The sequence below is a fragment of the Crocuta crocuta genome, unplaced genomic scaffold (genome assembly GCF_008692635.1).
Source record: "Crocuta crocuta isolate KB4526 unplaced genomic scaffold, BGI_CrCroc_1.0 scaffold886, whole genome shotgun sequence".
Lineage (NCBI taxonomy): Eukaryota > Metazoa > Chordata > Mammalia > Carnivora > Hyaenidae > Crocuta > Crocuta crocuta.
Window position 1 is genome coordinate 565,933 of NW_027530624.1, and position 13,409 is coordinate 579,341.

At 49.8% G+C, this 13,409-nt stretch overlaps 1 protein-coding gene across 1 annotated transcript; it reads right to left on the minus strand.

Moving 5' to 3' along the window:
* Positions 1 to 2,868: 2,868 nt before the first annotated feature.
* Positions 2,869 to 13,087, minus strand: LOC144234832 (cell adhesion molecule CEACAM8-like; the record flags this gene model as incomplete). The annotated part of the gene is made up of 9 exons (XM_077768134.1): positions 2,869 to 3,196; positions 3,454 to 3,495; positions 3,933 to 3,964; positions 4,257 to 4,309; positions 5,293 to 5,413; positions 6,853 to 7,131; positions 9,911 to 10,165; positions 10,406 to 10,684; positions 12,646 to 13,087. Coding segments are annotated over 9 exons (1,569 nt in total), but the record flags the coding sequence as incomplete, so codon positions are not given.
* Between the last annotated feature and the right edge of the window lie 322 nt (positions 13,088 to 13,409).

Below are 13,409 nucleotides of genomic sequence, written 5' to 3' on the forward strand. Positions count from 1 at the left end.
GTAAAGAATAATACATTATTACTTTTAAATAAAATTATTGAGAGAGAAAGAGAGAGAGAGAGACAGATAGAAACAGAGGACGAGGTGGGGACGGATACAGAGAGACACACACAGAATCTGAAGCAGGCTCCAGGGTCTGAGCTGTCAGCACAGAGCCCAATGTGGGGTTTGAACCCACTTACTGAGAAATCATGATCTGAGGCGAAGTCTGACGCTTAACTGGCTGAGCCACCAGGCACCCCTATTATTACTTTTTTTAATGTTTATTTTATTTCTGACGGGGAGAGAGAGAGAGAGAGAGAGAGAGAAGAGCGAGCACGGGGTAGGGGCAGAGAGACAGGGAGACAGAGGATCTGAACCGGGCTCTGCACTGACAGCAGGGATCCCCACGTGTGCTTGGGATCACAAACCCTGAGATCACAACCTGAGCCAAAGTCACTTAACAGAGCCACCCAGGCTCCCCTCACTGCATCTTTCTTATGTAAAATAGAAACAGGCAGTGTCTCCAGCTCCAGGCTGAGGCCACTGTCCAAGGTGCTGATGCCCCCCAACTACGCTAAGGGCTTGGGACCTGTGATTTTGCAGTTGTGTCTGCTCTTTCCATTCTTACCAAGGAGCATTACTAACAGGGAAGAGGTGGACAGGCCTGCAGGGAGTGTGGACTGGCCTTCATCCCCCTCACTCAGGGCAGTGATGGTGCTGTGGACATCACTGCAGGAAGTGACTCCGTGGTCAGATGACCAAGTCCAGGCTGCCCACCAGCAGTTTGTAGTGAAGGATGGTGGTGAATACAACCTTGAGGGTGTGGTAAACAGAACAAGGGCCCCTCAGAGATACCCAGATTCTCCTGCCTAGAGTCTGTGAATATGTCAATGATAAAGGGACTTACAGATTAAGTTAAGGATCATGTGATTGTGAAATTACGGTGGTTTATCCAGGTGGGCCAAAATAATCACAAGCGTTCTTCCTTTTTCTTTTTCCTTACTTTTTAAAAATGTTTTATTTATTTCTGAGAGTGAGAGAGAGGCAGCATGATCAGGGGAGGGTCAGAGAGAGAGGGAGACAAAGAATATGAAGCAGGCTCCAGGCCCTGAGCTAGCTGTCAGCACAGAGCTCAGCACAGAGTCCAATGCGGGGCTCAAACCCATGAACCATGAGATCATGACCTGAGCCAAAGTCAGATGCTTAACCAACTGAGAACCTTCTTTTTTTACAAATTAAAAAAAATATTTTTGAGAGAGAGAGAGACAGAGACAGAGACAGAATCCAAAGCAGGCTCCAGACTCCAGGCTCTACAGCTGTCAGCACGGAGTCTGACATAGGGCCCAAACTTGTGAGATCATGACCTGAGCTGAAGTTGGCCACAAATGACCGAGCCACCTAGGCATGAGAGAGGGAATGACACAGGGAGTGGTAGAGGGAGGCAGGAGAGGCAGAACCAGAGAAGAAGCTATGATGTTAGAAACAGGACACAAAGAGACTTTAAGATGTTGTGCTGCTGGCTTTCAAGGTGGAGGAAGGGGCCACAGCCATGGAATGCAGGCGGCCTCCAACATCACAGCTTGACAAAATGAGGAAACAGACTCTTCTAGAGTCTCCAGAGAAACAGCCAGGTGGGCACCTTGATTTGTGTTGACTTCCACCACTAAGTTTACAATAATTTGCTAGACCAGCAAAAGGACACTAACAAGAGGCATCACCTTGTCTAACCCAACATAGTGTGCATTGAGATAGGAACATCTTAGAGCTAAAAATGATGTGATACTTTGCAGGATGTTTTTCTTACTGGTCCTCTCATGACTAAGAAACAATACTTGGGTGATGGCAAATCCACTTGTGAAATGTGGGGGCGGAGTCTTGGTGCTCGGACCACGTTTGTTTATGTAAATGGAGGCACTGATGTGAGTGAATCTGCATGGAACAGCCCTTACCTGGGGCCTCGGAGAGGGACTTAGAGATGCTGGCCCCAGTGTGTGGAGGAAGCTGCAGGTGGGATGGGGGACCAGGCCCATAGACCAGGTGGAAGCGACACTTTGTCTCATCACCATGGGAGCCTGGCTGAGAGTTAGGTGGGGGAAGCCTCTGCCTCTGACCTGCTCGCTTATTTATGGGGAGGTGGTGTGTTTCAAGATAAGACCCGGTTCAGGGAGATAAGTGCACACTGCTGAGAGGTACTGGGCTAGAGGTCATGGGCAGTTCCCAGGAAGGCCATGCTTGGGCATGGATTCTGGGTCCTCCTCACTGGGGTTACTCTGATGGCCTCCCTATAGGCCACCCCAGAGTTAAGGACAACCTGAAGGCTGGCCTCCGACACAGAGAAAAAACCTTCAGACAGGTCTCAGTGCTCTGGATTTGGGGACAGAGCAAGTTTATTGGTGAAGGCCACCAGTCAGGGCCACCAGGGCTGGGTGAGGAGGACCAAAGGGCTCAAGACACCAAAAGGCTGTGGAGGGGTCTTGCCCGGGATGCGTGCCTTCCCATGGCTGCTCCTTCCTAGCTCATCCTCGTGTGGTCATCAGAGGGCCCATGGTCTGTGCTCCTGAGCACCTAGTGCACATTGACAAACACTGGGGGTGTCTCTAGCCTTGGTCCCTGAGCTGGGTGAGGACAGCTGAGTGCTGTCATGCTTTGGCCACAGCTCTGGTGATCTTTTCTAGTTAGCATGGTCCCAGCGTGTCCATACCCCTCACCCTCTCCTCTGTCTCAGAGGACTAAGGTGGGGGCTTGGTTAACTCAGAGGCAACATTTCCCTGGGAGACCAAGAGACAAGGGCCCCAGAATTTCAGGTGAAATTCTGCTCAGAGAAATCACCATTCACCAAAAAAGGGCAAAGGAGGGGGAAGAGTCCTCTTTATTCATATCCTTTCATGTAGTCCTTGGTGAGTCAGGGGCTGGGATATTTTCCCTGGGAACCCCCACTTCCTGGGACATGGGGGCCTTTGGCCTGGCCCATTCAGGTTCAGGGCAGTCTGTCAGGGTTTCCAGAAATCAGGAAGGCCTGTACCTGGGTCCATGTTGTTGAATATCCTCTGGACTTAGAGTTGATTCTGTGGCTCAGGCTGGGGCACCTGACCCCACCTAGGGTCTGGGGTCTCAGGAGGGCCCCTGGAGGAGTAGCTCCCAGGGGAAACTAAGAAGACACTTGTCCTTTGTGGTTGATCTGGCAGTAAATGTTCCTGTCAGTATGTTGTAATTCCTGTAAAAGAAGAAGAGGCCTCTGAACCCCAAGAGTTTCTCAGAACATGTTTGGGTGACTTTCAGGTCCTATACCCACCTCTCTGGGAGCCTGGCTGGGTGACAGTTTCTGCCCTGGGCCCCTACTTCCTCCCACCAGCCCTGTCCCCTTCTGCACTGCTGTTTCCTGAACCCCAAAGCACAGGCAGGAGAGGGCTGGGGGCCAATCCTCAGCACCCTTGGGACTGGGAGACCAGAATATTCATGGCCCACACTCACCTGGTAGATGGGAACGGCTGTAGTCGTGCTGGGTCGGGAGTTCTGAACAGGGGGAGAGAACGGGTGTCAGCGGGCAGAGGGAGAGTCATTCTCTGCAGGGGTGACCCCTTCTGCTTCTTGAGCAGCCTTCTCCCAGCCTGTTGACCCACACTCCAGTCCCAGACCCGTCTCTCCTGAACTCCCTGCCCCACTCTTCTTAGCCCAGGACCCCTGGCTGATGCTCCCGGTGCTCTGCCCCTGGCCAGACTCCAGGGTTCCCCTTGGGTCAACTGGAGGCAGTGATGTCTCAGGACAGGGTGGGGGGTGGTCCTGCCCCTGAAGACGGTCCCATGGCCATCCTGGCTAGAGCGGGGCTTGCCTTGTCCTGGCTACTCTGGGGGCAGCAGGATATGTGCTCTGCTTCTGAACTGATATTTTCCCTACCTTGTATTCCCAGAGCCTAGACCCCAGTTGAAGGAGTGGGAAGTAGGCGGGCTTACCGGGGATGTGGAGCTGCTGGCTGGTCCATGGCCTGGGAACACAGACAGGAGTTAGCACCCACACTCCCAGAAGGTTCCGGGTCATCAGCTCTCAGAAAACCAGGAAAGAAGGGGCACCTCCCAAGGAGAGACCCACTGGTGCTGGGCAGTGAGGTGCTCACCCGTGACCTAGATTCCATAGGTCAGGGAGTACTGCCAGTTGGAGTCCCCTGTACTGAAGCCTTAGGGAAACAGTCAGCAGCCCCTGGGAGTGACTGGCAGGAGTGGACATTGAGGGGCAGGACTAGGGGCTCCCTGAGCTGCCTGGAATGAAGGGATACTCACCAGGGGTGGAGGCTGGGTTCTCGATCTCTTTGTGATTATGTCGGCAACTGGTCCTAGGAACGATCAGGCTTATTTATGAAGTGAGCAGGAAGAGATCACAGCTTTGGTGTCAGAACAGGGGACAAGGAGGGTCCTCATTCCCAGCAGGGCTAGAGACCACGTGTCTCCACCAGTGCTACTTAGGAGAAGAAGGGTCCCGGAGAGGGATAAAGAAAGGCCTTTGGAGCACATCTGTCCTCGGACCAGAGGGGAAGCCGGGCAGACTGACGGACATCTAGGGAAAGTATCCTGAACAGGGATCAAAGACCCAGGAAAGGAATCACACATGAGGGTATGAGTGAGTGGAAGTGTCAAGGCAGCCAGCTGCGTGTGTAGGACACTTGGGGAGCCCAGGTATGTCAGATCCCTGAATGTGGTGCCTCTGCTGTGGCCAAACCAGCGGCCCCTCAGGACAAGAGATGCTGAAAAATGACATTGGCTTACCCTCTATCTCCATCTGCCAGGACAAGAGGCATCACCCAGGACCTCTACCTGCTGTGTGCCCAGGGTGTGTGGTGACACACATCAGGCCCTGTGGTTCCCACATGTGCCACTTTGGGGGTTGACCCCACCCGGCCTGTCAGGGTCATCCACTCTCCCTTGCATGACCTTGGCCAGGAGGACCACCCTCGGATCCTGAGGCTACAGATCCCCCTCCCAGGGCTTGTGGACTCACAAAGCATGGGAGCTACGGGTCACTGAGCACTCAGTAGTGAGCACTGCTAAGGGTTTACCAAGTGAACCAGGACAACCCTGAGGGGCTGTTCTCTGATTATCCCTAATTTATCACAGAGGAAGCTGTGGAGGAAGGGCCCCGGGCAGCAGCTGGTGAGGAAGGAGCCAAGTGCAATGAGAAGAGAAATCTAGGGGGCAGTTGAGAGGCCTGGGAGAGCCAGCTCAGAATCCTGGGTCAGGACAGGGTGTCCCTGCTAATGGATTCCAAGTCGGGGGTGGGGGGGCATGCAACAGCATCAGTATGTGGGAAATGCCATCGTACCTTCCCATCTGCATGCAGAGTAAGAGATACCCCAGGACAGCCACCAGCGCCACCGCGACCAGGACCCCAATTGCAATGCCAACACTCGTCCCCACAGTAAGGTCTGTGGTGCTTCCTTCATCTGAAAGAAGAAGCAAAAAGGTGAAGGAATAGCTGAGAAAACCATGAGGGGCTGGGGGGAAGGGCTTGGTTAGGGAGGAAGGAAAGGCTATTGATTGAGGTCTGGGTGTTGTGTGTTTTCCCCACAGCATCCCCACCCCCTTGGCTACTGCGTCATTTCTAGTTCTTCTTCTTCTTTGTTTTTGTTAAGTTTATTTATTTATTTTTGAGAGAGAGAGAGAGCAAAAAGGAATAGGGCTATGCATATGGGAGACAGAATTCCAGACTCCCCGCTATCAATGCATCCCAACCAGGGGCTTGAACCCACGAACCATGAAATAATGACCTGAGCTGAGATCAAGACTTGGATGCTTGGGACCCTGGGTGGCTCAGTCGGTAAAGTGTCTGTCTTTGGCTCAGGCCATGATCTTATGGTTCATGCATTATGGCCCCATATTGGGCTCTGTGCTGACAGTGCAGACCTTGCATACGATTCTTTCTTCGTCTCTCTCTGCCTCCACCTAACTCCACCTCTCTCTCTCTCTCAAAAAAAAATAAATAAACTTTGAAAAAAACCTTAAAAACAAAAAGAATTGCAGCTTAACCAGCTGAGCCACCCAGGTGTCTCCTGCTGTGTCCTTTCTCCTCCTCAGAGGGAAACCTTGGACTTACCCTCATCTTCATGTCCTCGCCTGACCTAAACTGTTGCAGCGCCCACACCCTGTGCCCTTCCTTTTAAGGCCTCTCTCTCTTCCTTTCACATTATGCATCTTCCCCCATTTTTTCCTTTCCATCACTATCGATGGTCTTAGAGGGAGGCCCCTATCTGTCCATTCAACACTGCTTAGTGAGAATGACATCAGCTGACTGCTTTCGCGGTCAGCTCTGGGCCAGGCACATGGGAAACACTTCCCATTGATCTCACCTGCTGCTTCCCTGCCCTAGAGGGGGTCATCTCCACTGTGCAATATCAGCATCTGAGCATGTCAAGGACTTCGGGAAAGTCTTGAAGGACACAGAACTGGACTGTGATAAAACAACACTTAATCCCAGCTCCATGTGACATTACAGCAAATAACAACAATGTTAATAACATGAGAACAATAGCTGCTAAATTTGATTGAGCCTGGAATCTGCTCAGGTAGCTGTCTCAGGATTTAAAGTCTCATTAAGCTCATAGTGACAACCCTCAGAACAGCCCTAAGATCCAGCTGTTCTTTTCAGTTTTACAGATGAGGACACTGAGGTTCTGGAGGCGAGTGTCTTCTCTGGGGCCCCACAGCTGGCATAAAGCAGAACCAAGATGTTAACAAGATTAGCCTAATTCCAGAAATATTATTCACATTGCTCTAGAGGCTGTGAGGGAGGCTCCCACCTCCTCCAGGCCTGTATCCTATTTCTACCTCCTGCCGGTGATATATTCAGGGAGCGAGGGGAAGAGGTAGGTTGAGGGTCACTCACAGCTCACAGTCAGCCTGATGGGATCACTTTTGCTGGAATTGACTGGGTTGGAGACCTCACACTGATAAGTCCCAGCATCCTCCCACCTGACAGGGTCTATGGTGAGGGTGCTGTTGTCCTGGGACAGCTTCATCCTCTCCATGAGATGGAGACTCTGGTCATTGAAGAACCACCACATGGAGACCCCCTTGTCATTTGTGGAGCAGGTCAGGACCACAGAATCCATATATTTTATGACTGTTTCCCTGCTTACATGGACAGAGGGCTGCGACACTGGCTCTGTGGAAAAAAGAGGAGGTGACAATAAGAGGTGTCCTGGGGCTGTGCTCTTCCCTCTGAGATCTTGGCCACTCTGAGGGTCCCACTGAGCTCCGTAAAGGTGCCCCAGAGGATGGCCCTGAAGTCTGCAGAAGGATGAGTGTCTTTGTTCAGGTATCAATCTATAAGGAGGGGGCTGTACCTTCCCCTATGACGCTCAGGTGCCCCCCTGGCCCACCGTCATCTGTCTGGTTTGCCTGGACATCTCTGTAGTATGAGCACCACACACTCTTAGCCCATGTGTCCAGTATCCTCATCATCACGTGGAATTTTCCCCATAGACTCCTTTGAGATTCTTTCCTTGAACTTTTGTGACTTTAACAGATCATGCCTCACTCCTTATATACCTTACTGTGTATGTTGGGGAGGAAGGCATGCAGCCCCCTGTCTCTGTGTCCAGGGCAGCTTTATATAAAGTAGGGAAGGCATTTACACTGTTATAATTTATTGGGAAGTGAGAGCAGCCCACCCAGTCTTCATCACCTTAGGAATTGAAGGGTTTTCAATATACAGGATTTCTCAGTCTGAAGAATACTTTTACATCTGTGGATTGTGAAAAATGTCCTTATAGGCGTGGTTATTGTGTACACAATACTGGTGCCCTTATAAATAGGAGGAAACGATGGCAGCATAATAAAGGCTTTAATGAAACATGCACAGCTAGCATCATACCCAATGGTGAAACACGGAAAGTGTTTCCTCTAAGATCCGGTAGAACATAAACCTGACACTTTCACCACCCATGTTCAACAGAGTACAGGAGTCCAAGCCAAAATAATTAGGACAAAAAGAATAGAATGCAATCAAATTGGAAAGGAATAAGTACAATTAGTCTGTTTGTAGATTATTGAAATTATATGTACAAAACTCTAAAGATACCACAAAAACTGTTGAACTAATCAACAATGTCATATTTCAATAATTTCAAATTCTGTGCAGCAGGTTTGCAGGATACAAAATCAACATGCAAAAATCACTTGTGCTGCTATACACTAAAAATTAAATACCTCCCCCCCACCCGAAATCAAGAAAACAGTTTCCTTTACAATAACATTAAAAAGAATTAAATACATAGGAATGAGCTAATGAGGCAATAGACTATACATGGGAAACTGTAAAATATTGCTGAAAGAAATTCACAAGACACAAATGAAGGGAAAGATATCCCATGTTCATGGATGATGAGACTTAATATTGTTAAGATGACAATTCTACCCAAAGAGACCCAGAGATTCAATGGAATCCTATCAAATTCTTTTAAGATTTTATTTTCAAAAATCTCTGTACCCATTGTGGGGCTTGGACATACAGCCCCAAGATCAAGAGTCGCATGCTCCACTGACTGAGCCAATCAGGTGTCCCCCTATCATTATTCCCTTAAGAATATTTTGCATAAATAGAAATCTCCAAAAATTCACCTGAAGTCTCTGGGGCCTCGAATAGCCAAAATTATTTTGAAAAAGAACAAAAGTGGAGGACTCCTACTTCTTGACTACAAAGCTACGGTAATCAAAATAAATTGGGCCTGGTATATGGATTGTGATAGAGACCAATGGGATACAACAGGCACCTCAGAAACAAACCCTGATATATATGGTCCAACGATTTTCAATAAGGTTGTCATGACCATTCGATGGAGAAAAAAATGCTATTCAATAAATGGTCTTTGAAACACTGGATACCCATGCAAATGAATGATGTTGGACCCTCACCTTACATCATGTACAAAAACTAACTTAAAATAGATCAAATATCTAAACATAAGAGTCAAAATTGTAGAAGTCTTAGAAGATCACATAAAGCAAAAGCTTACTGAAACTGGATTTCCCAAATTTTTAGATATGACACCCAAAGCAAAGACAACAAAAGAAAAAATAGATGAATTGGATTGCATTGAAATATAAAACTTCTGTGCACCAAAAGGCACAATCAGGAAAGTGATGGTAGCAGTTAAGGAATGAACAGGACTCAGGAATGAAATATACAGCATAGAGATACAGTCGATGGCATTTTAATTTATTATTTTATTAATTTTAAAGATTTTGTTAAGATTAATTAAGTTCTACAACAAACGTGGGGCTCAAACTCACAACCTCGAGATCAAGTCACATGCTCTAAGTACTGAATCAGCCAGGAGTGTCTAGTCAATGGTATTTTAATAGCATTGCATGGTGATCAATGGTAGTTACACTGTGATGGGCATAGCATAAGATATAGAGGTGTCTAATCCGTATGTTGTGTACCTGAAACCAATGTTACATCGAGTGTCAACTAAAGTTCCTTAACAACAACAACAACAACAACAACGAAGTGATGACAACCCGTGGATTGGAAGAAAACACTTGCAAATCATATCTGGTAAGAGATTAATATCCAGAGTATATAAAACGCTTCTGCAATTCAGCAACAACCAAAAGCACTCGACCCTGAGGATGCTTCTTTCTTCCCCAGCTCCAAAGTCCCCTTATACGTGTGGGGCGTTCTGGAGCTGACAGAATTGCCTCCCCACATGGCAGCCTGGACTGTGGGATCTCAGATCTCAGATCTCAAGATCTGATGTGAGAACTCAGAGAGCAAGGGGAGGGAGCATCTGCAGACATGTGATGGGAGAGACATGGGAGAGTTCAGGGACAGGTCAGTGTCACCAGCAAATGCAAAATATCTTCTTCTAGGCTCTTTTCTGAAAACCAGGCAGACCTCCACCACAATGGTCAGTGCAGATGCTCCAGGGATCACTTACCAGACACTGTGATAGTCTTGACTGTGGTCTTATTGAGGTGAGTGCCAGGGTTATAGACGAGGCAGGTATAGGATCCACTATGATTCACTGTGATGTTGGGGATAAAGAGCTCCTGTGTGGATGGCTGGAACTTCCCATTGATGAGCCAAGAATACTGTGCAGGTGGGTTAGAGGCTGAGTGGCAGGTGAGACTGAGGTTTGCCCCTGGATGGTAATAGGAGTCTGAGGGGAAAATGGTGGGGGTGTCCGGACCATCTGGAATAAACAGAATAAAGCCATACATGATATAATCCAAGATGTAATTGAGGGAAGGGGAAGAGCTGGGTGTGTATTGGGGCCACAGTGTCCATCTGAGTTGGGTCAGAAGCCATGGCCAGCCTGGGTGTCTAGGTGAGAGTCATGTACTCAGACCCCAGAAGGACAGATGTGGCCAGGCCTCTGGCAGTGCGGATTTGGGTGGAGAGCCCGGGCCAGGTAAGAATACAAGTTACTCACAGAGAACATTCAGGGTAAACGGGTCACTATGACCGGCACTGACTGGGTTCCGAGTTTCACACACATAGGGTCCTATGTCATTCCTTGTGACACCATGTAAAGTGAGGGTCCTGTTGTCCAGGGACAGTTCCAGCCTGGTGCTCTTCAGGAGGCTCTTACTGTTTACTGACCACAGGTAGCTTGTGTTCTCAGTCTTAGGTTCACACGTTAATACTACAGAATCCACATTCTCCACAGGGTCCGACTTGTTGCTTGTGATGCTGGGTTTGGGTGACTCCGCTGTGCAGACAACAGAGAGAACATTGCCTTGTGTGGTACCTGTGATTCCTCCAAAGGCATCTACAATCAGGGCTGGCTTCTCTCATCTCTCTGCCAACTCAAGTCCCTAAGAATAAAGCAGATCTGTGTATCTCAAGACAAACGCAAGAGAATCTGAGGGCTCGCAGAAGGAAAAGCCCTCTGCTCTCGGTGAGCCTGAAAGCACAGACTTTCTCTAATGTCAATTACAGGGCAGCATTTTGTCGTGGAAGATATGGGGCAGAGACAGCCCCCATCCCCAACACGGCACCTCTCCTGGTTCTTCACGGACCTGATGGGATGGGGATCTGGGCAGACATGTCCCCCAGGGACACCGGAGCAAGCCCAGAGGTCAGCTCAGTACTCGGGCCCAGGACCTGAAGGAGGATTGATAATGACTCCATGAGGCAGCAGCCCCTACATGACAGAGCAGAGTCTATAGACGAAGCAAAGAGTCAGGAAATGAGCAGGAAGGAGGGGTGGTGAGTGAATGAATGACCATCATTCCTTCAAAAAGGCGTCCTGGTGCAGGATCCTAGGAGGTCTGACCACACAGGACCCTGTCCTCCTCCAGCAGGGAGGCACCTACCCTATTCACGCCTTCCTCAGGGTCACTAGAAGCAGGAGAATTAATTCATTTATTTTTGAGAGGGGTGGGAGGGGCATAGACGGAGCAAGGACAGGGGATCCAAAGCCGGCTCTGCCCGAACAGCAGGGAGCCCAGTGTGGGGCTTGATAACAGATCATGAGCCGAAGCTGGATGCTCAAACGACCGATGCACCCAGGCGCCCCTCACTCCATTGTCCTAAACAAAAGCAAGTGAGTTTGTTATACGTGGACCCTGTGCTGGTTTCCAGTGCAGAGTCGGAGGAGAAGGCAAGTCCACCCCAGTGGGAGTGACTCCAACACACCAGGAAACAATCCGTGATTTCAGGTCCAGCCCAGGGAGGTGAGGGTCGGCCACCTGGGGGGCAGCGGGGGCACTGCTGACTCACATCACACGGATGCAGGTCATTCAGTTGTAGAGTAAACACGGAATGAGCCCCTATTTGCTCTCATTGCCCAACCAGCATCCTTCCCTCGGATGGGGGAGAGGACGGGGTCTGTGCTGCCCAGCCGCTCATCAGTCTGTGTGACCCTGAGCCAGTACTGTATCTTCCCCCCCTGCTTCAGTGTACCCCTAATACAATAGGAATAATGAAAAATGATCTCTACTTGCCATGCCTGTGAATTAACCTTTACACACCCTTAAATACCTGGCCCTAAACTGCTATACAGCACCTGGCCAGTCAGATGGCCTCTGTGACTCTTACCTCCCCAAACAAGACTCCCTGGACCTGATTCTTCGTGGAGGAAGAGGCAACGAGAGCTCCTCTCTGCTCTGTTTCTCCCGGGGCTGCTGACCTTCCTCTGGCGTCCCCTAAGTCTCCCAGGACGGCTGGCTAATGGACTGGGGACTTTATATGTCTGTGCTGCCCTTGTCTCTCCCCAGATGTTGATCTTGAGACTGAGCACAGGCTGGTGACCAGCTCAGAGGCTCAGGACTCGGGAAGCTGGGAAATCGCTGCTCCCAGTCAGCCCTGCCCAGGAGCCCTAACCCCACCCTGGCACAGAGTCCCCAGGTGACTAGAGTCAGGAGCCCCAAGGCAGTGGTCTGGGCAGGGGCTTTCTGGGCTGAGCTCCAGTGAGGATCCAGGGGCCCCTCAGGCTTGACCTTGACAGAATCCTGCACAGTTTGTCTCAGATGGCCGTAGGGTCTACATTCCAGGAAAGGAATCCAATCTTAGGACGACTGTGTCCATGGTGTGTGTCCTGCACTAAATGCCAAAACCCCACACGGGACACAGTGCAGAGGGGGAGGGAGGCACAGTCCAGGTCTGGCAATTCTGTGTGTGAAGTAGAATTCACCCCACCCGACACCAGAGGGGAGAGGAATTACTCACAGAATACACGGAGCTGTCCAGTTACTTTTTCAATTTGGACACTTCTGCGTATGTACTGTAGGGTGTAGTATCCTGTGTCCTCCAGGGTGATGTTCTGGAGCAGCAGGGATCCATTGTGATATAATGTCTCTCTGCCGCTGTGCGCAGCTCCTGGGGTGACTGCTTGTGAGTCTGCTGCATATGTTACAATTTCTCTACTGGAGTCTATAGTTTCCCCTCTGAACCAGCCAAAGCCTAGAAGATTCCCAGGCAGATTGTGGACACGCAGAAGAACATCCTTCCCTTCGGCAACATTGGGTGGCACCGATTCAATAGTGACTTGGGCAGTGGTGGGAGGGTTCCAGAAGGTTAAGAGTGAGACTAGGAGAGAAGGGAGAAGACATGGCTGAATAATTGACCTATGATTGGGATGGAAAGAAGGGGCCCTGAGACTGAGCAGCTCCTAATCCCTCAGCCTTGGGGGCAGGTGTGAGTTTGCACGTGTCTTTGTGTGTCTGTGTGTCTCCTATTGGTCAAGGTCAGCAGCACAACTATCATTACTTTGGCGCCTCTGAACTTGTGATTTTCTCTGTGTCTAATACTCTTCCTCAGATGTGTGTGGGCTCACTCCCTCATGCCCTCAAAAACCTGCTCACACTCAGGGCATCCTCGGGAGAGGCCTGCCCACACCGTCTTCTCCAAGGACCCTCTGTCTTCACATTCTGACCTTTCTCTGCTCCGTTCCCTTCATGGCTGTTCCACACCTGACCTCCCATTTCATGTCT